The sequence below is a fragment of the Syngnathoides biaculeatus genome, chromosome 7 (genome assembly GCF_019802595.1).
Source record: "Syngnathoides biaculeatus isolate LvHL_M chromosome 7, ASM1980259v1, whole genome shotgun sequence".
Lineage (NCBI taxonomy): Eukaryota > Metazoa > Chordata > Actinopteri > Syngnathiformes > Syngnathidae > Syngnathoides > Syngnathoides biaculeatus.
The window spans coordinates 18,379,392-18,403,094 of NC_084646.1; the positions used below are offsets into that span (position 1 = coordinate 18,379,392).

Sequence of the window (23,703 nt, forward strand, 5' to 3'; positions counted from 1 at the left end):
ATCAGGTAATTGGGTAATAAATCAATGTTGATTAATGACATTATTACAACATATGATCTGGACTTTTTGTTACTAAATGAAATTGGGTTAACAGAAAGTAGCTCTTATACCATTTTAAATGAGGCAACACCAGCACAATTTAAATTTTATGTACGAGTGGTGAATATGGAAAAAAGGCAGTGGTATTGCCGTTATTTTTAGCTTGTTATTTCAGTGTAAAGAAATGGATGTTTAAAGGCTATCAATTGACATTAGGGATGAGGCTATTTCTGACCATTTTTGTCTGTTTTTTACAGATTCTTCCAAAAGTTCAGACAAACTCTTTATCTATTAAGGAAAGGTACATAAGTGAAAACCGCCACTAATTTTATGGAGACTATACCTGTGCCACACATTGTAAATGGTGAAACAATTGATGAACTTTTGGAAAATTTCACCTGGAAAATATCAAATGTCTTGAATGCTGCCACTCCTATTAAAACTAAGACAATCTTGAGATGAGCTAGAACACTGTGGAACAGCATATTGATGGTCAAGAGTGTAGGAAAGCACAATGTAAGTGGAGAAAAACCAAAGTACAAATTGACTATGACCCCTACAGACAGTCCTTCAGTTAGTCGGCGCTAGGGAACAACACTTTTCTGAAATCATCAGTAAGAACATCAATAATACTTACACTTTGTTTGCTGTGGTTGACAAGCTTTACTTTCAATCGTCATCAAAACAGTGACTAAAACTGCTTTCTACCATCTGAAGAACATATCCAGAGTGAAGGGTTGTGTGTGTCAAGCAGACAACGAGATGCTCATCTGTACTTTAACATCAAGTAGACTTGACTATTGTAATGTCCTTCTGACTGGACTCCTCCAAAAGAGCATTAAACAGCTCCAACTTATTCACAATGTTGCAGATCGAGTTTGTGACCAGAACAAAGATGTCAGAGCATATTATTCCAATTCTAAAGTCTTGGCATTGGCCACCAGTCATCTTTGTGATAGATTTTAATGTTCTGCTACTGATCTATACATGACTAAATGGTTTAGGTCTTGAATGCTTGATAGAAATGCTTATGGAATACAAAGCCACTGAAGCTCTGAGATCGACTAACTCGGGTTAAATCGTGGAGAGCAGAGTCCAAAGCAAACATGGTGAAGCAGCATTTAACTATTATGCTGTACACAAATGGAATAAGTTGCCAACAGAGTTTATGTCAGCCCCAAGTGTAAATGTTTTTAATTACAGGACAAAAAACTTTCATTTTCTCATGTTTGGTAAAGTTTTTCCACTTTTCAATGATATTTCTTGCACTCTTAACAACACTTTCTTTTTTCTCTTTATTTCAAATGTTTATAAGATGCTTAAATATTTATTTGTTTTTTTTATACTTTTAAAGCACATTGCATTACCTTGTGTATGAATAGATTTAATTCTTTGCTTTGTTTGTGGCGTTGAGAACTATGACACTATGTCCTTATTTACGTCCTCCAAGATGTCTGACATCTGAACTTTGAATGTTTTGAAAAATTCTCAGCGGAGTTGCTTTGTGTTAAAACTATGAGAAATCGAATTTCAATGCATCGTTCCTATTCCCTTCGGTGTGTTACACAAAATAGAACATGCTTGTGCAAAATAGGGAACTGATGCAGAAACTCAATTGCGTGCTTTTAACCACTATATTGTTTTATTCTTCTTTTAAAATGTGAAAATTGCCAAATATAGATACGTGTTCAGATGGAGATCATTCAGAGAGTACTGTATGTACAATGTGTTAAAGTAAAACTTTGCTTTCAGCCCTAAATCAGCTAGCAATAATACATTCTGCATTATGAGCTGTACTGGATGGATAGCAGTAAAGTTAGAATATTTAGTTTATAAAGAGCAAAACTGTTTTGTTACCTCCTAATAATATGTGGTGCCTTTGAAATAAATGTGTTTTTTTTTTTTATTTCTTTTACTATAATTGTTGAGGAGCTTTGAAAAACAAATTCACAAACATTGATTGAAGGATATCTAAGATACTGATTTTGATCAAATGTTTTTCCTGTTGCAGTTCTTTCCTGACCGATCTTCTCAAATCATTATCTCCAAAGACCAACAGGAAATTTATTTTGAACAGATATGACAATGTTGATGAGAATAAAAACTATATTAGTTACTCTGGAATCCAGATGCTCCTCCCCCTCCCCCAAACTGGATAGAATTTCAACTATTGTGGTATTGGCCTTTTTGTAACCTTGATTGTGAGGATTTTTTTTTCCATCACTGATTTAAAATTAACTTTCTGTAAATGCAATACATTTTTGTGCATTATTTATTGGACCTGATAATATACACTGTGGTTAAACCCACAATCCATTGTGAACAATAACGTGCCTAAATACCATAACAAAAAGAATACGTGAATTTCTGTACCTGCCATAGTTTTAAAAGAAAGTGATTCTTTCAGAAATCCTAAATGTATGCAAGCATTAAACATGTATGAATGAATTAAAAATTCATGTGAGAAATAAGAAGGCTACAGTGCCTTCTTATAATTGGATGTGCCAGGGGGCGCCGCTCTATGGTCTCAATAAAAATCTAGATCCTCCCGTTCTTGACATCTCCAATTGCGCCCCAGACGTCAAACAAAAACACATCAGGAAAAGCGAAATCTCCCAGAACTGAGTCCAAAGCTTCGGCAAAGTCATCAGGGTTCTTCTTGTCTTTGCCTGCTTCCACGATGGTGGTTGCTGCACAGAGGAATGGATACGTGATTTTACAGTATGATAGTTACCAGTCAAGAATTACAATACATCCCATTTTATACTATATTATAATATTTTCATCCATTATAACAACTTTAGCCCGTTTACATTTTTCTTATTATCCAAACAATGTGACAAAAATATACATATAATTATAGAGCTCGTGCACATGACGTCACCATTTTCCCGCCGCCATGTTGCCGGTCAAAAAGAGCTGCTCGACAGTGTGGAGGACATTGAACCGGAACAAAATATACACAATGCCTGAGACTTGTTGTACTGTTGGTTGTTACAACAGACGAGACAGATATTCAAACAGATCATTCTATAGAATACCAGGTGAAAGGACAAGAAAAGATCAATGGATTTAAGCAATTAAACGTGATGGATGGTGCCCAACCAAATACACAAGACTGTGTAGCAATCGCTTCACTTCAGGTAGGAATTATTCTTCTCAATCTCAAATTCCCAAGAAGTATCTGTAATGCCAATTTGGCTCATTTGAGAACAATGTGTTTAATTAAAAAAAAAAAAAAAAAAAAACAGGGAGTTGTCTCCAACATACATGGAAGCGTGTTACAGCCACACGTTAAAATTTCGGTAAATCTCTCCCCAACAGACATTTTTTTTTTTTTTAAATATGCATTGTTCTCAAATGAGTCAAATGAGTATTCAAAAAAAGGAAATAAACCCTGGATCTCACAGAGGTTTACTGAAGTTCAACGTGTGGCCGCAACGCGCTTCTGTGTACGGCGCCTGAAGCCTATCCCAGCGGTTTATTTTCTTTTTTTAAATACGCATTGGATTCATTTGAGAACAATTCATATATTTAAAAAAACGTCTGTCATGGAGAAGTTTACCAAAGTTTAACGAGTGGCCGCAACACGTTTCGTGTACGGAGGACCCAACTTGCTGTCTTTTTTTTTTCCAATAATAGTTAAAGAATGCGAGTTTGTGTAAAACCAGGGGTCATTTATTTAAATATTGGTATTTGGATTGAAACAATCTGAGTGGCTCCATCACTATGTGGGATTTATTCTTGATGGAAACCATATCCAGCAACGAAATATTTGTATGCGTCCAGACTTTTCTACGCTTTCAAACTCTTCCATGTAAATCTCGACAACTTACTCACTAGATACTGTACATGTGTAGATCCAGTTGTCCAAGACAAGCGGAAGCTGTTTAATAGTCCAATTTCTTATCGGCAAAAACATTGACTTTGGCATTAAATATGGATCTTCTATGCCAAATGTCTCTCATTTTTCCACGTACCTTTGTTTATTATCACCTTCTAAATGTTTAACGGTATCGGACAAAACTCATGCTATAAGACGTAGTTTCGCGTCGTCTCCAACCGACTTAGCATTGAAGAATGGTTTGTTTGACCGACACTTCCAGCCAGAGATGTGATTTAATGACATAGGTGCACGATCTCTATTCATATTTAACTGTTTCCAGATTTGCAATCAACAGAAGTGACAACTTGTGTCATTGCAACTGTTCATGATGGAAAAATTCCAAAAACAAAATCTTGTGTAGTAATTAAACATTATGAAACACTATCAGAGCTTGAACAAATTTTCTTTCATAATCTGTGGGACAAAAACAGTCCAATCTTGGCAGTTTCAAGATTGTGTTGTTATCAAGTTCCAGGTTTGTGTGCAGTTTGATTGGTGAATCTGTCTCTGTCGCTCTCAGTTGGGGAAAAAAAATGTTGGCATTGCAAAGTAGGTTTGTTTTGAATGCAAAAACAGGCTTGTTGTTGCCACTTTTGTGTCGGTCTTTTTGCCTACAGTGTGTCACACGGCTCTAAAGGTTCATCACCAACTTTGTTTGTTATATGAGCGTGTCAGATGGTCCTGCTTGTCTCTGCACAGACTAAATCATAGAAAGCAATTCTTGCTTGTCAGCCTTCTTACCGTCTGACTTTCATTAGCTAAAGGAACTCTGGAATCTATCATCTTTGTTCTCAGGATGTTTTTTTCTGTCCCAAGGGTCAGAGCTGAACTTGGGGGGGCATTTGTTGTTTTTTTGTTTTGATTTGATTTGTTGGACTATTTACAAAAAAGAACTTCAAAGTGCATTTTTTGGGTCTCTTTGGACACTTTGAAGTCATTGTTGGGTAACTAGGAGGCAGATGCATGTTTGTAGATATTCTCCCTTTTTGTTTTTTTTTTTATAATTCTGCTCAATTTCTGGTAGATTTTTTAAATTTGAAATTGTAGTATTAGTGTCGTAAACACTCGGGACTTGTCTCAAGACCACATTTTGGAGGTCGGACATGACTCACAAAAGTCTTGGTGTTGTCTTCGTCTCGGGCTGGCCAGACGCTGGATTTTGCGCAGTGATCTGCTTTTGTTCAACTTCATAAATGTGATCATAAGGAGAAGGGCTTTGTAAACCCACAAATACCTTCAAGTCATGTGGTTCTAACTCGCCATCACCACCACAATGACTGCAACTTTTTCAATCTCCTGACCACGATTATGGTTTTCTGTGGTGAATACATCGGAAAAAAGGTTTTAATTCCACCAGAAATTTTTAGGAGACGTTTAGGTCACAATTAGATCTTATCTTTCTTAAAAGCAACTTTAAGTGCTCTACATCAAGAAATGATTGACTGTATTTCTTGCAAGATTTAACTGAAAAAATGTTCACATTTGAGGTTGTCATGTCATGTCATTGTCCAAGCCGCTTATCCTCACAAGGGTCGCGGGAACGCTGGAGCCTATCCCAGCTAGCTTCAGGTGAAATGCGGACTACACCCTGAACTGGTCGCCAGTCAGTCACAGGGCAGATATCGACACCATCACAGAGCGGGAATCGATCCCACACTGCCCCCACCAAGGCAGGCGTGTGTACGACAACACCATCAGTGAATATTTAAGGCAATTTTTTTAGCAAGTTGGACTTTGAAAGAGTTGCAGACACCATGTTTGTGGCAGTCAAATGTATTTACCAGAAAATTATAAATAAAGAGAGAACTGTTTAACTGTTCAACCTCGTCATGTTTTTAAAAGTTTTTGGTCTTGATGTTTGTCACATTCTCCATTTGTCTTGGAATTGTCTAGGACATTTAAAACATTCTTTCCTTGCTTAAAAAAAGGGTCTATTAAAAAAAAAAAAGCAGTTGAGTTTAATATCTAACTATTTTTATTAACATTCCATTATCATGTAATAAAATGGGCCATTTAAGCAGCAATTCTCCTTTTTTCAACCAGGGTGCTGTCTTGGTTGTGTATGTGAATATTAACAGCATCAAACACACTGACTTTTTGTACGGGGCCACCCTTAGGTCCAACTCATAGTTTCTGACCTCTGATGTCACAAATGTTCTTCCAGGGGAATACTAGGGGGGAGGGGGGTGGGGGCCAAAAAAATGATACCAACATTCCAAGAGGCCTGAAGCCCACCTTTGGTGCAAATTATCCATATACTTTTGAGTATGAAGTGTGCATCTCAGTAAGGTAGTCTTACCTAGCTCTAAATCTCGGATCCCCATGTAGCTTTCTAGTAGGTCATCCACTTTCATGGTGGCCTGCTCTTCAAATTCATTCTGCTGGGAGGAAAATATGTGTTTAAAGTTCACATTGCTACCTACTGTATACAGTTGACTTTTTGAGTGGTATGAAACGATTTATTTTGTAAGGACTTGATCTGTGCATTAAGAACAAAATGTAATGTACGGTATAAGAGATTCCTTTTGTCTTGATTTCTCAAGTAATTTTTTGTGAACTTACTATTCAGACAAGAGGGTTGACATCCACATCTCAGAGCAGTTGTGAAATTGTATCTTTCGAAGCGAATGATGCTCCCATGTAATTGGCAAGATCAGTTATTCATTTGACAATGTTTACTGTAAAAGTTGTAATTTGTAGCAGTGTAAAACTAATTCTTCATGTATTCAGTATTTCTCTCTGATATTGTATTTGTCTGTGTGAAAGCTGAATTTGTGATAGCAGTGTATATTACACCGTGCAGGCGTATCCGTTGAAGAGCTTGTGAAGACAAAAAGCTCTTATGTCAAGTAGTAGACTTTCTGGGTAACTGCTTCATTTTAGGCTTTGGGAAATTTGGTGTATGATAACTTTGTTGGTCGAATTAGCGGAAATGTTCCACGAGTGGTGCATTCTAGGAAGTGTGCTCTTGCATGTCATAGTTCAGTCATTATCCTGCAAACTCACCACTTCCTGGACAGTAGCGGAACCCTTGGAACGAAGGCGCAGGGTTTCTCTTCCCTTGGCTATTTTGCCCTCATTCGACTTGGGTGCTTTGGTCCTCATTCCAATCATGTCTAAACACACATACAAACAATAGTCAATATAATCAAACATGACTAGCAACCAGTTCAGAGTGTTGTCCGCCTTTCACCCAAAGTCAGTTGGGACAGGCACCAGCACCCTATGACCCACAATAGACTAAGTGGTATTGAGAATTGATGGTGGATGGATGTTTTGGACCTCTTCTTGTAAGTTACACAGGAGCTGCTTTTAACCTTTGCGCCTCTCTAGTAATGAAAATAATACAAATAAAACTGCAGTTAAAAATCTAAAATATGTGCCTTGCAAAAGGGGTATGCATCACTTCCAACAAAGCAGAGTAATTGCATTTTCCACCAAAAATATACTTTGGCTCCGCACATTCAACTGACGATAAAAGTGTCATATAATTGACCAAATGTTTTTGTTGCCCATATATAGATGGCACAAAAGCTCCCCTGAGAGTAAAAACTAAGCAGTGGAATGGATTTAGTGGGAAAATTCCGTTATCTTTATATAGTACTACTGGTGAATTATTGTTCAGCTTTTCGGTAGAAATTTAATCGACATTAGGAGTATTAACACTGGAATGATGTCATGCTCACTATTACTAATGTAAGCTACGGCCACTAAAATGCACAAATGTTCACACAACTCCTTTCCAAGAAGGTCATTACTTGTTTGCAAGTAGACATGACGACAGAGAGGTTTTTAGAATGTTGAAGCGTCATGCAACCCTGGCATCTGCATGCGCTTTTCAGATCCAGATAGAAAAACCCTGTCCCCAGTCATTTCCCCTGCTCCTCAGGCATCATAATTTGTGTTTTGCTTAGTTTTTTTTTCCTCCACCTTAATTTATGAAGAATGTACGAAAGATCTTGGTAACTTAATTCAGATTAATTGTGGAGTACTTTAGGTCAGAATACTGAATTGATTAAAACGTACAAGTCGGTATTGTTTGTGTGACCTGGTGATAAGGTCAAGAAGTGACAAACTATTCAGGGTCTGTTTGTGATGGAATCTCATCCCAAGTGGACCTTTCGTTACATTGTTCTCATAGTCACATCACTTGTACGCTTAGTCGGAAGTCAGCTCCTTCACTCTAAATTTTGCTTCCCCTCTGATTTAAAAAAAAAAAAAAGGGTCGACAGACAGTAAGGCTCCAGCCCTGTCGGTTTCATTCCCTCACAACAATTTACTCCTTAATTTCCTTCCCAATGTGTTGGAATCAAGTGCAATAAATAAGTAAATAAGGCCCTTGTGCCATTTGATGAAAACATTTATGGGAAGAGGAAATGGAGACAGACGCCTACATGGCGAGGAATTTTGTAAATAAACCAAAGGTTAATGTTATGTTGTTTATATAAGCCAGGATTAAGTTGCTAAGGAAGGTATTACATCAAAGTGTGATCCCACAGTAGCCGCACTTATTTTTTTCTTGGCCATTGTTTTGGTGTTTTTAAAACATCTTTTCAAGGAATTTTCAATTTCTATGTGCAACATCGCAAACTAAGGGTTGATAATAATTTAATTGAATCTAAACTGATAGTTTGTTCACCCTGTCCACATATAAGTCAAATGACTTTTTTTTTTCCATTCAGAGTCCAAGAGGCCCAAAAGGGATACAGGTCTACACATTAATCCAACCCTGAATTACAAGCACCGGTACCATAGCCACCATGCTGTGATAATGAATAAATGGACCAAAGGTACCATTGCACCTTCAGTCTTGTTATGCTAAATGTTTAACGTCCAACATCAAAGTACTGCTGCGATTTGGCCACACTTACCCGTTTTACAGTAACATTAATTAAAAGACAATGAAAAACTCTTAGTTATCTTTAAATTAATGTTGTAGCGTAACATCAATCTGAGGGCAGCAGTAGTTAGAAAATAATTCCTTTTAGTGGCAAAATACAGCATTTTACTAGTAAAGTACAGTGTTTGTATCACATGTTGCTAGAGTTTTAAATGTAGTTTATTGTTGAAGCTTTTTGTATGTGGTCCTAATACTTCTTCTTCTTCTTCTTTTCCTTTCGGCTTGTCCCGTTAGGGGTTGCCACAGCGTGTCATCTTTTGCCATTTTAGCCTATCTCCTGCATCTTCCTCCCTAACCCCAACTGCCCTCATGTCTTCCCTCACCACATCCATAAACCTTCTCTTTGGTCTTCCTCTCGCTCTTTTGCCTGGGAGCTCCATCCTCAGGATCCTTCGACCAATATACTCACTCTCTCGCCTCTGAACATGTCCAAACCATCGAAGTCTGCTCTCTCGAATCTTGTCTCCAAAACATCCAACTTTGGCTGTCCCTCTAATGAGCTCATTTCTAATCCTATCCAACCTGCTCACTACGAGCGAGAACCTCAACATCTTCATTTCTGCCACCTCCACTTCTGCTTCCTGTTGTTTCTTCAGTGCCACCGTCTCTAATCCGAACTTCATGGCCGGCCTCACCACTGTTTTATAAACTTTGCCCTTCATCCAAGCAGAGACTCTTCTGTCACATAACACACCAGACACCTTCCGCCTGCTGTTAAAACCTGCTTGGACCCGTTTCTTCACTTCCTTACCACACTCACCATTGCTCTGGATTGTTGACCCTAAATATTTGAAGTCGTCCACCCTTGCTATTTCTTCTCCCTGTAGCCTCACTCTTCCCCCTCCACTTTTCTCATTCACGCACATATATTCTGTTTTACTTCGGCTAAACTTCATTCCTCTCCTTTCCAGTGCATGTCTCCATCTTTCTAATTGTTCCTCTGCATGCTCCCTGCTTTCACTGCATATCACGATATCATCTGCGAACATCATGGTCCAAGGGGATTCCAGTCTAACCTCATCTGTCAGCCTATCCATTACCACTGAAAACAGGAAGGGGCACAGAGCTGATCCTTGATGCAGTCCCAGCTCCACCTTAAATTCCTCTGTCACACCGAAGGCACACCTCATCATTGTTCTGCTGCCATCATACATGTCCTGTACTATTTTAACATACTTCTCTGCCACACCAGACTTACGCATGCAGTACCACAGTTCTTCTCTTGGTACTCTGTCATAGGCTTTCTCTAGATCCACAAAGACACAAGGTAGCTCCTTTTGACCTTCTCTGTACTTTTCCACTAGCATCCTCAAGGCAAATAATGCATCTGTGGTACTCTTTCTAGGCTTGAAACCATACTGTTGCTCGCAGATACTTACTTCTGTCCTGAGTCTAGCCTCCACTACTCTTTCCCATAACTTCATTGTGTGGCTCATCAACTTTATTCCTCTATAGTTCCCACAGCTCTGAACATCCCCTTTGTTCTTAAAAATGGGAACTAGAACACTTTTCCTCCATTCTTCAGGCATCTTTTCGCCCGCTAGTATTTTGTTGAATAAGTTGGTCAAAAACTCCACAGCCGTCTCCCCAAATTGCTTCCATACCTCTACCGGTATGTCATCAGGACCAACTGCCTTTCCATTTTTCATCCTTTGTAGTGTCTTTCTGACTTCCCCCTTAGTAATAATTGGCACTTCCTGCTCCTTCACACTTGCCTCTTCAACTTTTCCTTCTCTCTCATTTTCTTCATTCATCAACTTCTCAAAGTATTCTTTCCATCTACATAGCACACTACTGGCACCAGTCAACACATTTTCATCTCTATCCTTACTCGCCCTTACCTGCTGCACATCCTTCCCATCTCTATCCCTCTGTCTGGCCAACCTGTAGAGATCCTTTTCTCCTTCTTTCATGTCCAACCTGGTGTACATGTCAGCATATGCCTCTTTTTTAGCCTTTGCCACCTCTCCATTTGCCCTACGTCGCATCTCGATGTACTCCTTTCGCCTCTCCTCAGTCCTCTCAGTATCCCACTTCTTCTTCGCTCATCTCTTTCCTTGTATGACTCCCTGTATTTTGGGGTTCTACCACCAAGTCTCCTTCTCCCCTTTCCTACCAAAACACACACCAAGTACTCTCCTGCCTGTCTCTCTGATTACCTTGGCTGTCGTCGTCCAGTCTTCCGGGAGCTTCGGTTGTCCATCGAGAGCCTGTCTCACCTCTTTCCGAAAGGCCGCACAACATTCTTCCTTTCTCAGCTTCCACCACATGGTTCTGTGCTCTGCTTTTGTCTTCTTAATCTTCCTACCCACCACCAGAATCATCCTACATACTACCATCCTATGCTGTCGAGCTACACTCTCCCCTACCACTACTTTACAGTCAGTAACCTCCTTCAGATTACATCGTCTGCACAAAATATAACCCACCTGTGTGCTTCTACCCCCGCTCTTGTAGGTCACTATATGTTATATATATGAAATAAGTGTTCACTATACAGCCATCTCCATCATTTTTGCAAAGTCCACCACCATCTGTCCCCCAAAGTTCCTTTCCTGGATGCCGTACTTACCCATCACTTCTTCATCGCCGCTGTTTCCTTTACCAATATGTCCATGACAATCTGCACCAATCACAACTCTCTCGCTGTCTGGGAGGCCATCTCAGCTGTCAACGGACAGGAGGCGGGGTACACCCTGAACTGGTTGCCAGCCAATCGCAGGGCACATAGAGACAAATAGCCACACGTATAATCACACCTACGGGCAATTTACAGTGTCCTATTAATGTTGCATATTTTTCAAATGTGGGGAGGACATGCAAACTCCACACAGGTGGGGTCAGGACCAAACCTGGGTCCTCAGAACTGTGAGGCCAATGCTTTACCAGCTAATCCACTGTGCCGCCATATATATAGAAAAATATTTTTAATTATTTTCTGCCCATGCACTGATTCAAAAAACTTCACAAGAAGTTAGTCACACGTTACTCTTCATGTGGGTACTTTTTATTAGTTGAGTATTTGGTTTCCCTTACTCAAGTAAATATTTTGATGACAACGTTTTACTTTTACTTGAGTGAAATTATTCTAAAGTAACAGTACTCTTATCTTGAGTGCAATATTTGGCTACTCTCCCCGCCTCTGATGATTGGTTAATAGAAGACTAATTTGCCCGTAGGTGTGAATGTGAGTGGGAATGGTGGTTTATCCTGTATGCGCCCTGCGATTGGCTGGCGACAAGTTCAGGGTGTACCCTGCCTCTCACCCGAAGATAGCTGCATGGGATAGACTCCGGCAAGGCCTCAACCCGGGTGAGGATAAGCAGTATGGCAGATGGATGGATGGATGGATGACAGTTTTTAAAGACTACTTCATCAGAAAAAGATGCATGTTGTAATTATTTGCGCCGCTTTTTAATGTGCGCTACATCGAGGTATATAACAGTGTAATAAGCGTATCTCACCAAAGGCCCTCTTGGGTCCGACTAGGCGTAGAGTGAAGGGAATGCCTCTTGGTTGTTCTTTCAGCATCTTGGCCACTTCATAATGTCGACATCCCACAATGCTCTGCTCATTGATGGCCTCGATGTGATCACCGACACACACTGTCTTCAGTCGATCTATAGTGCTGCCTTCCTTTATTCTCTAAGGGGGGATAATCACTTTTAGCTTTGTTTTGATGACAAATTAGTCTCCTCAGAATCAACTGGGAACAAACAAATGTAAATTTGAATGGCAATAGTTGCTTTGATCCTGACCAAAATTCAAAATGTTTGCCGATGCACTAAAATGCAATGTTATTATACGGTGGGAATTCACTTTCCTTCTTCACCTTAATGAATGCATATCCAGCACCATTGTCTGTGATAGTGAGGCCCAATGCATCCTCTGTCTTGGTCACCTCCACCTCCTTAGTCTCTCCTCTGACATGAGCAAATATAAAATCCTCCAGTCCAATCTGCCCCCCTAGTAGCTTGTGCATGTCGACTTTATGGGAGTTGAGGGTGCAAAACAGAATCTGAAAGCAGAAAATACAGGAACATGTCAAGTGGCACGCAGAGATGGGTTACTCCCTGGGGCAAAAGCCCACTGCCCCCACCCACCACCTCTGCTCCAAAATAAACTTCTGTTTTTGTATTTCTTCATTTTTAAATCTGCTAATGCAGTGAAATTCTTTTTTTTTTTTTAATTAAGTAATTGTTCCATGCGGCACGGTGGCTCAGCTGGTAAAGCGTTGGCCTCACAGTTCTGAGGTCCTGGGTTCAATCCCGGCCCTGCCTGTGTGGAATTTGCATGTTCTCCCCGTGCCTGCATGGGTTTCCTCTGGGCACTCCGGTTTCCTCCCACATTCCAAAAACGTGGAACATTAATTGGACTCTCCAAAAAAAATTGCCCCTAAGTGTGATTGTGAGTGCTGTTGTTTGTCTCTATGTGCCCGGCGATTGGCTGGCAACCAGTTCAGGGTGTACCCCGCCTCCTGCCCGTTGAGAGTTGGGATAGGCTCCAGCACTCCCCACGACTCTCGTGAGGATAAGCAGCAAAGAAAATGGATGGATGCATCGATAATTGTTGCATTGCACTGAAACTCCTCATTTGAGTAAAAAGACTGAAAGTAACAGAACTCTGTTTTTGTACGATGGAATAATATAGCGGTAGCAATCACTTGAAAGATAGCCCATGGCATTTATGATTGGAATTTAGTAGTTGCATTTTGGATAAATTGTCCTTGTCAAGGGCGTATGGTGAGGACTGGTGAGCACATCTGCCTCACAGTTCTGAGGCCTCGGGTTCAAATCCAGCCTCCTTTGCGTAGAATTTGCATGTTGTACCTGTGTGGGGTTTCTCAGGGCACCTTTTTTCCTCATTGTGTTTAGATTTTTTTTTTTCCCCCAATCTGTAAAGCACTGTAAAGGGACCGTCAGGGCAGTGTCTTTTTAATTTAAAATCTTCAACGATGCAATACAAATTTTGAACAGCAGGGAGAAGCAAATTCAAACAAATTACAACCAGAAGGCATTCAGGAAAGGATCAGTTTTTATACTGACTTGCTTCATTCATATAAATATAATCTCTTTTACTTCTAATTGCATGAGCTGAAGTTTTGATTTTGATCCCTTATTGCTGATTTTAACATGTATCGTTCTCAATTTCTACTTCAAATGAATCTTGCAACGTTCCCTGTTTGGACCCATTCACTTTTTGTCTAGTCTGTAAAGAAATAAAAGAAAAAGTACATAGGAGGAAAAGCATTAATAAAAAAAAAAACTAACTGTGAGATTAAAGAAAACCTTTATTCCATAAGCCAAAAGAGAAATTGAAGATAACCACCGCCAGCTGTTATCTGACCTGGTGTGGTTCCACTTCGATATTGTTCACACGAGATACTAAAGCCTGACTACAGTTCAAGGTCTTTTTTTGTCATGTCGCTGCACAGTTAAGTCAGCTGCTGCTGTCCAGTTTACATGAGAGCAAGGTCATGCATCTTATTATCCTGAATCTCCTTATCCTCGCACGTCTCGCTGCCATTTGAGGTCTTTCATACGAACGTGCTCATTAAATTATGTTTATTCATGTCCAAAACCAAAGTTTGCCCAGTAATTTATGGAATCTTGATGAGTCCTGAAAGTCGTTGAGAACCCAAATGTTCATAGTACTTGATGTACTTAAATTAAAATGTTTGTTAATGATCGTGATATTCACTAATATAATATATTCTCACTTTTCAGATTATAAATGCCGTCATCTGTTGTTCTTAAAATATTCTCTGTAAAAAAACATTCAACACCATAGTCTTGCGTTTTTTGTAACCATCCAGTCATGTCAGCACAATTATGGCTAGTTTCTTCTTGATAAGAGCGTGAAGGTTGCTGCTGTGGGATATACTCGCTGTAATCTCCAGTGCAACATGTCCTTCAAGTAGTAATGCAGATAGGAGAAGCCTTCATATCGGCCTTAATGTCACTACAGATTGGCACTGTTGATGTTTTACTGCTTAGCTGCTCAGCGAATTGTATTCACAGTCTAACTCTGATCAAATCCAATTGATTTATAGATTCAGTTACCATACAAAGATCTGCATTTTTAAAATTTATCAAATAAACTATCATTGAATGTTGATATGCAGTTTTTAAAATTTCTCTCTGTTTGCTTTCACCTTGGTCTCGTTGATCACTGTATCAGCAATTTGTAACTGCTGTAGACAAATATCGCAAATGTAGGTTTAAAAAAAGCACACTGTTGTTGTTGACAAACAAACTTTTATACCTCTGAGTGAGAAATGTTGAAAACTTCAGCAATCTTGGCATACAGCTCCTTCACATTGGTGAATCCGTGGATTCGGCCCGTGGGGCTTCCGTGAGCCAGCTGCGTGTGGAAAACGAGCCTCGGCCGTGGGTATTCCGGCGGCCCAGTTGGCGGTGGGGAAGGAGGAGGTGGAGGAGGCGCCGTGGGCTCCATTCGCCCCTGATTGTGTCCCTCCATGGCCTCTGCCCCAGGTGCCTTGGAGTCGTGTGGGCTCATAGCCTCCCTGCTCTGCATCTGCTCACGTGCTTTCCTCCTCTGGTAGCCCTGTCGGTGCAACTGCTCTAGCATAAAGAGACAAACACTGACCTCCCCACCCTTAGTTAGCTGTGAAACTATCCAACCATCCTCAGCTTTGGGGAGATCAGCGTTGATGAATTCGTCATGAATAAAGCATGGTAACACTAACTGCCATGGAGAAACCAAACACCCTTCAAGTGGACGACTGTATGCGTTACAACTGAGCCTTTGTTAATTCACACTGAGACAACAGAATCGAATTAGAGTCTAAAAAAAAAATGCGACTGAATCCCCCATCAGCCTCTCTGTGAAGACTGCAGCTTGAGGGTGTAGAATGTTTTCTGTTTATGAAAGGTGAGACTAGACAGAAAACAACTTGGAACAGTCATCCCAGAACAAGAGGGAAACTGATATGGTTGATTCAGGAGTATACTGTAGGTGCCCGATCCTTGGCGATGACCTTTTTGCCCATGAAAATGTGAGCTTCACCAAATGCTTTATTCACATAATTTGGGTATTATTTCTTCCACTATTGTCAATTTTATACTGCTTATTAATCATTCCTGAACAGGCTGTAATCCTGTACAGAATGTGGATTATTAGCGTCACGGCCCGTTTTTACCAGGCAAAGGCGATGCCATGACTTCAAGGTCAGGATGTTTATACGTTTAACCCCTGATAGCAAGCATGACCTCCCTTGCAAATCTTCCTTTTCCAAAAGATAAGACACATTGGTTCATACACTTACATGATAATGTACTATGTATCACTCTTGTTAAAGACAACAAGGATTTGTGTTTGGCAACTTCGATAATGAAGTGGTTGTTGTCTCAAATATGCACTGTCAGTGGCCATACAGGAAACTGTCATTGTGTTCTACATTGTTACAAAACAAAAAGGCAGCTTTTTATTTGCAACTAATGAATGACATGGACAATTCATAATTAAATCAGTCTGTCACATTTATAGCACTGGATATCAAAAATGTGTAAAAACTACCTATAGAGTATGTAGAATGACAAGCAGTACAGATCTCTGCTAACGCCGGTTTCTACTATAATAATCAGACTACTGTACATGCTTGAAATTTGGCATTAAAATAACTCATCAGGCTCTAATTGAGAAATAATTCTACCTTTGAATCAAATTCAGGTATTTACTTTTCAAGCAATTTAGGTTACTTTTTAAAATGAATGATCATTTTCATTGTAATCTGAAACGGTTCTCGTGTTATTAAAAGTTTCATTTCCTGATTCTGCGTAGGTCTGGCATCCCTTGAATGGAGTGTTTTCATTAGCAAACATGCTTTCCTGGCTAAAAGGGGCTCGAATTCTGTCATTCTGAAATTAGAACAAAACAAAAAAACACAATCATTCATGGGTTCCTAGGTGCCTGTGTAAATGCGTGTACCTTCATCTAGATATATTCTTCCTTGGCCCATATGATTCACATCCTGTTTTTTTTTTCATGTCAATGACAAGATGAAGGTAATTCAAAATTTGTTACTGTTTTGTGTTTACAACTATTCTTGCCTGAATTTGAATATTTTTACCAGTTTTCTTCATTGGACCCTGAAGGCCAAGGTTATTTGTTTTAGTTTTCATTTTTAATGTTGACTCGTTCCACTTTAATAATTCCAGTGACTAACAGTGTAAATATTTGCAGTACAGGTCATGTGGCACATTTGTCGCTATTTACATGGCTATTTCCCTGAAGTTTGAGTTTGCACAGGCAATATGCTATACTTATTCCTTCTGCACGTTGTCATTGTAACACTTGGATGTTTTCTATTCGCAGAATAATTTCATTTGATGTCTACTTTCACAAGTATAGTAACCTTCTCATTCAGCCTTTTGTGATATTTGCATCAACATAAAATGGATACACACAAGAGAAACTGAAAACAGTCCCAGAAATTTCCAACCTAAAATTGAGGTTAAAGAAAAAAAAAATTCTCAGGCTTCAAAATTCCATACAAACCAAGTGAGTCAAAGTTTTTTTGAATGAAAAATAATAATCCTAAAATGCAATCGGCTGCCAACCAGTTCAGGGTGTACCCCATCTCCTGCTCGTTGACAGCTGGGATAGGCTCCAGCACTCCCTGTGACCCTCATGAGGATAAGTGGCAAAAGAAAATGGGCTGGACTGGATAATAATCCTAGGGCAATCTTGTGTTAAATTAGCATCGTCATCATGTTTCTCAAATTCATGCGTCACTGATGATGCGTGAAGTCAAATGTGTTCTTTTGCACTGTGCTTTGACAGCCACTCCTTGCATCACTTCGACTTCCCTGTGAAGAGCAGTTTCCTCTTTTTTATTGGTCATCTTTCATGGCGAAGGGAGCTGCGGGGAAAACACTGGAGGGTAGATGCATGTGGCTGTGTGTTTGGGCTGTCAGTACACTGCCTTTCCTGTTCCTGAGATGTTGAAGTCGCCCCACTGTGTACTCACACATATGTAAACTAAAACCTGATAGAACAAGACATTCACAAGGTCAGCATGTAGTAAATGTACTTACGAAAGTCATGTTGTAAGTTAAAGGAAGTATGCTTCTATTTCGTCATGTTACGTATTGAAACGCCAAGACATTCTTGGGCATATATTGTAATCCGCTCTTAGCTCAATGAACAGGCGAGATGTGGGTTTTTTTTTGTGCTTTCCTTTATTTTCTGATCGGTACCATGAGCAGCCATCGAACACTGTGAAAACAAATCACAATGCACATCGCTTCCAAGATCAGGACAGAATCTAGTGAACCATACAAGTGTTTTGTTTTTTTTATAAGCACAAAGAAAATTACCTCGTTCCACACTTGCCAAAGGAGCAAATCTAGGATTCCAGACAGCTCTGTTTATTCTTTTCGTACTTGAGATTCCCTGGGGCCTCTTGGGCCAATTCTGTGACATCGCCTTGGTGGAGGTTTCCTCATAAGGCTTTGTGACACGGAGATGATACTTGTAGTTCCAATGCAGTGAAATTGTCTTCAAAATTTGACTGACGACCCACAACAACAAGGGACGGTGGGAGGGGTGGGACAATTGACCCCTCCGTACAGGGCACTTAACCACGCCTCCTGAAGTTACGTCACCCCACGTGTGCTAACCTCAGACAAACAATTAGCAAAAATGGCAGCGCAGGAAGAAAAGACTAGAGCGAAACTGTCCGATTTACCAGCTGATTTCTCACTCGCATTCTTAGCGAACAGTGAAATATCAAAAGCAGACAGCAGGGCTTCAAGTATTTCAGCGAGGGGTATTTCAATGGTATTTACATGCATATCGACGCGAGATCTTTCCGGAGTCAGAGGAAGACCGAGAAGCCACATAATATCATATATTATAACCCAAAGACAAATCCGTCATTGACAGTTTCCTATTTTCGTGTTACATATCACACTTGTGTGCAGAATCTGTATATGTATCTGTATAGCCGTTTGTGAACCGCCGTATGAAGGAAAAGAAGGCGAGGCTTGATTTACAAGTTGTTTCTCTCGTTTCTTTGTGTAACGTCACGCGCTCCCCTCAATAATTATTCTTGAATTAGTGCCGATCCTACGTTAAGTCCCGACCGAGTACGACAATCACTACTTTATAGTGTCCTCAAACATCCTTCCTTCAGTCTTGGTGTCTCGGTGCACATGGAAGGCTTTCCGGACTCGCTAGTCCGGTTTAGCTTAGCTCGGTAGCCGCCAACAGAGACACGTTTGTGCAGTCAGATCATCACAAAATATCGCTCAACACAGATCAGGTGTATCAATCATTCACACGTAGCTATGTTCTGCAAGCGAAGAACTGCTAATTCATTTATATGAGACATGGATTGAAAATCAAATATAGGGCATACCTTCGTGCAAACATAGTCCGGTTTAGCTTAGCTCGGTAGCCGCCAACAGAGACAAAATTGTGCAGTCCAATCATCGCAAAATATCGCTCAACACAGATCAAGTGTGTCAGTCATTCACACGTAGCTATGTTATGCAAGCGAAGAACTGCTAATTCACTTATATGAGACATGTATTGAAAATCAAATATAGGGCTTACCTTCGTGCAAACATCTGTTCCGGTTGATGGATTCACTTGATCATGCGGTCTTCCACAAAGTTTGATCCATCGAAGACATTTTTCGTACTTGGTCTTCTGTCCCGGTTGATTTTAGATAGATTCAGTTGATGCTGCGGTCTTCCACAAAGTTTGATCCATCGAAGACATTTTTCGTACTGGGTCTTCGGTTTTGGAAAGGGTACGAATACACCTCTTAACCATATCTATTGTTAAAGAACCCAAATACGCGATAAAACGCTAACAAAAGCGATACTGGACCATGCAACGTTGTCTGAAGGAACGGCGGGTCCAAAAAGGGACTTGGTTATGCAGATCTCTGGCCTCTGATTGGTCAGCGACACGGATGACGCAATTTCTACGGAGGGGTCAATTCATTTGGGGAGCACAGTAACTCATTTGTGTGTGTGTGTGTGGGGGGATGGGGGGGGGGCATGAATACCCCTCCTCCTCCTCCCCATGATGCCGAGCCTGTCAAATACACACCACCCTCTGTGAAAAATAAGCACCGTGAAAGCATAGTGATGAAAAAGATGAAAGAAGCACATCAAGGGTAACCCAAAAAATGAAGGGTGCATGGCCCGTGTCCGCCCGGTGACGTCGCCTCTGTGTACGCATGCCCACTGAATGCGTTGGTACCGTGCTGTACTCAACTGTCATCTATCAATCAAATACCACTTCAACTACCACAAAGATTTGAATGCCTACACATTTCAGCCTTGAAAATACATCATCTTACCTGTAAAGTCTGCTGAGGCTGGGGTAAATCTCACATTTATCATGTGGCTGATCCACCCATGACAACAAGCCGCTCTAAATTGTCCAAGTCAGCCTAACACGCCCGTTTGCAGCCTGGCTGTCAAGTCAGACTTTTTCCCCTCTCTCCCTGGTCTTTTCCCCTTGTCTGGTTTATGCATGCACACACATGGCTAATGACGAGGCACTCTAATGTTTAAGTGATTCCTTATGTCTCAGTATAGTAAATATTTTCACTTGCAATACATAACATTTCATGTGGCCCTTTTATACTGTCTTCCTGGGCCATTTTGAAAGCACTATTCTCAAATGCTGCATAACCTGATTGTATGACTTCTTTGAGTTTAAATTTATCTGCTACATTGGAAAGGTCTCGAGCTGTTCTTGTTCTCAGTGCTGTTTTTGACATTTTTTCAAAATGGTACAAGATTAAAAAAAAAACGCTACAGTGGTGTTGTTGTTTCTTTTCCCTAGAACCCATGTGAATGGCAAAGGTTTTATTCCCAACTAGTACCTCAGTACCAAACGACTGCCGCCCCCCCCCCCAAAAAAAATCGAATCATGGCAACTCAAAGCCAAAATTTGCAACGTTTATACATTATTGTCATGACCCATCGGTACGGAGGAGGACCCAAATGCAGGACTCCGGAGACGCAAAGGTAGTTTGGGAAAAGTGTTTATTCGTTCCAAGGTCGGGGATCGATCAGATAGCAGGAGTATCAAAGACGTAAAGCTTACGGGGTCGGTCAGAGGACAGGCGGAGGTCGGTACAGCAGGGTTCACGATCAGGAATCCGGGAGTGCGGGAATGGAGCATGGGTGGCTACGATCTGGCCAGATCGTCCACTGGGTTTTACATATACAGGGGTTAGTCATTGCCGATGAGGCGCAGGTGTGCGCCTCCTAATCAGTGCGGACACACACTGACAGGGCTGGACCGGCAGACCCATGACAATTATGCTTGTATTGCAGAAAAAAAGTCAACAATTTTTTTTCTTATACAGTATTCGCCCTTGAATTATATTCACCACAGATAATTAAAACCATTTGTGTTTTTGTTCTATTTAATTGTATTCTCATTTAAAAAAATACAAATTGTGTAGTAGCCTAGTTGAAATTTGTGCAATAAATTGTAATTTGTACGTTCATATTATCTACTTGCTGATTTTGGACAGTTCTGGCCTTCTCTCAATGCCACCAACATCGTCGATGGGGTGCAGTTACTTCTGCTGTGTCATCACCATGACTTACAAAACTGTTCAACTCGTGTCAATGGGCCACTAATGTACTAGCAACTCAATGTCCTTGGTAATTTGGGTGTGAAAGGGTCACTGGTGTTCTAGTGTTAAGGTCAGCCACAAATGCAAAACCTTGCTCAACGATTGACTGTATCAGTGAACCCAGCCAAATGTCTGCTAAAGTTCAAACCCAAACGGGTCAAATAGCAATAAAACAACCAAGCAGCTACACTATTCTGTTTTATCATCATGGTTTCTGTCACCCAGTATATTCAGTGTGACCAGAATTTGACCTTTAGTGTTGAGGTTCATCTTTGTCATGATCCATTTGTAACAAAATGACAGTATGCTTTTGTCACTTGTTGCAGTTGGTGCCTTTTCTTGATGAGGAAAGTGTGGATTTATTGAAAGGCTTCTTGGTCTGAAAAGTTGAGTTTATTTATATTGGTGCTTTGAGCAGCAGAGCAACACGTTATAAAGATAAGCGGTATGGAGAATGGATGGATTGCGAATGCTTGCACGATAAGGAAAGGAAAGGAATTTGTGTTTGGTAGATTATTTCTTTGTTGTAACAATTCTTCCAGGCAATAAATCTTATAACATTGGAAAGCCTGTTGGCTACCCTTCTAAATGGTGGAACATTTGTAAGGAACATGCATTTGTGGGATGAGCAGCAGACCTGAGTACTATGTGGGTTGACCCAATGAAGAATGTGCCAAATTTTCTCTGCCAATGTTACACAGCGTATTGTGCTATTGCCATAATATGAGTGCGGGCCCGCTACACCGGGTAGTCGGTATCTGCTCCAAGGGCATCGGCGTCCCCACATTTGACTTTCTGGATTATGCTCGCGTGGTAGGGCAACTTAAAGCTTGTGTTCTGTAAAACCAAGTTGTGAACTTGTTTGGACTGAGGGTTAAACTGAAGGCCAAGTTTCATATTACAGGGGATGACAGAGGCAGGCAGCCTAGTGCATGTCCCAAGGAGACAACAGAGCACGGCCATTTCCTCACACTGGCAGGAGTTGGGTAGTCGTCAACAGATTAGCAGTCAAGATTTGGCGAGAAAATTTGGAAGAAGACAGCATGCAACTGCTCTTTGGTATGACAAGGCTACTAGGACTCCTCTCATGGTTGCCCTTCACCATCAGGCCTCTTTGCACTGATGTCGGCAACACAAGCCTGAACACGTGGAGGATCGTTGTGTTCAATGGTGAATCCAGATTCTGTCCATAGCAGCTCGATCTAGATGTGTAGAACACTATGCTGATTGCCGCAGAAATAAATTTTTGGGTGGAGGCAGTGTTATAAGTGTTGGGAGGCATCTCCCTTACTGAAAAAAGAAAATGAGGTTTATCGTTATATCATGCAATCTCAATCCAGAGAGATATCAACATTGCAAACAGTCCCATATCGCTACAGTCTGGGATCCAATTATCCTCCAAGATGACAACCTTGGCCCCTCAGAGTTGGGTTTATCAGAGAATACCTCTGGAATCTGGGAGTGGAGATAATGGAATGTCCTGCCCTCAACCGCACTGAACACCTGTGGGATCAGTTTTGATGCGCTGTTTGTGCCAGAGTGAGCAGCACTACCACATGGGCTGTCTTGCAAATAATAATAATAATAAATACTGTTGCTGGTGCCTGCTTGAGGAGGTGTAGGCTGTTGTGGCTGTGCACTGGATGGTTCTGCCTCCCACATGACTGAGAGTGAATAAATTGTGGCCAGTATGTCTTGTTTGTTCCAACTTCAATCATCCAATCCATTAAATGATCGAACAAGAGTGAACGCCAACATCAAAATGAACTGTGTAAAGAAATTTTTGATAGGGGCAACCCACAAACTCAGCTGTGCTGCTCATCCCACAATTACATATTCCTCACATATGTGGTACCATACACCATACAATTAAAATATAATAAACGAGCTTTCCAACGGTGCTCATTTTTATTTATTTGTAGTGCTGCTAAGACCAAACACATTTTCTTACTCACTGTGTTCTTTAGATAGACATTGCTGTTAAAGTGAGAGGTGTTGTCATGTTTAAATTACTTTATTTAGCTACACTTGAATGCAAACGCATTTTGTTTAGAGTGCAAACCAACTCTGCACGACTCCACATTGAAATATGAACAAATTATTAAGAGATTATCTGACCATTTAATTTTCGGTTCCATCCAGTAGTTCCCTATTGACGATTCACGCGTTGTTGTATACGCGTGAAAAGTTGATGCCTCGAGTAAATGATTGATTCCATTTCCCATAATAATACAGCTCGTTCCA

General features: G+C 40.6%; 1 protein-coding gene across 5 annotated transcripts; it reads right to left on the reverse strand.

The window, feature by feature from the left end:
- Positions 1 to 2: 2 nt before the first annotated feature.
- gipc3 (GIPC PDZ domain containing family, member 3) lies at positions 3 to 23,699 on the reverse strand. Of its 5 annotated transcripts, none has more exons than XM_061825198.1 (7): positions 23,578 to 23,699; positions 15,090 to 15,404; positions 12,658 to 12,843; positions 12,290 to 12,470; positions 6,932 to 7,041; positions 6,225 to 6,306; positions 3 to 2,729 (listed from the first exon to the last, which is right to left on the reverse strand). In XM_061825198.1, the coding sequence occupies exons 1-7, from the start codon at positions 23,578 to 23,580 to the stop codon at positions 2,578 to 2,580; spliced, it is 1,029 nt and encodes a 342-aa protein (XP_061681182.1). In that variant the 5' UTR covers positions 23,581 to 23,699; the 3' UTR covers positions 3 to 2,577. The 5 variants fall into 5 exon arrangements, with proteins under 5 accessions (XP_061681182.1, XP_061681183.1, XP_061681180.1 ...); XM_061825199.1 differs by having other exon boundaries at positions 15,090 to 15,392; positions 23,578 to 23,682; XM_061825196.1 differs by lacking the exon at positions 23,578 to 23,699 and adding an exon at positions 18,167 to 19,819 and having other exon boundaries at positions 15,090 to 18,065.
- Positions 23,700 to 23,703: the final 4 nt, after the last annotated feature.

What these genes read in the sequence shown, in the direction of transcription:
- gipc3 (XM_061825196.1), bottom strand. Translation starts at nt 15,416, where the DNA reads ATGCTAGAGCAGTTGCACCGACAGGGCTACCAGAGGAGGAAAGCACGT. An exon ending in TCAACATTTCTCACTCAGAG is followed by an intron (nt 12,844 to 15,089) that starts GTATAAAAGTTT and finishes TTCTGCTTTCAG; the next exon opens with ATTCTGTTTTGCACCCTCAA. An exon ending in CGGACCCAAGAGGGCCTTTG is followed by an intron (nt 7,042 to 12,289) that starts GTGAGATACGCT and finishes ATGTGTGTTTAG; the next exon opens with ACATGATTGGAATGAGGACC.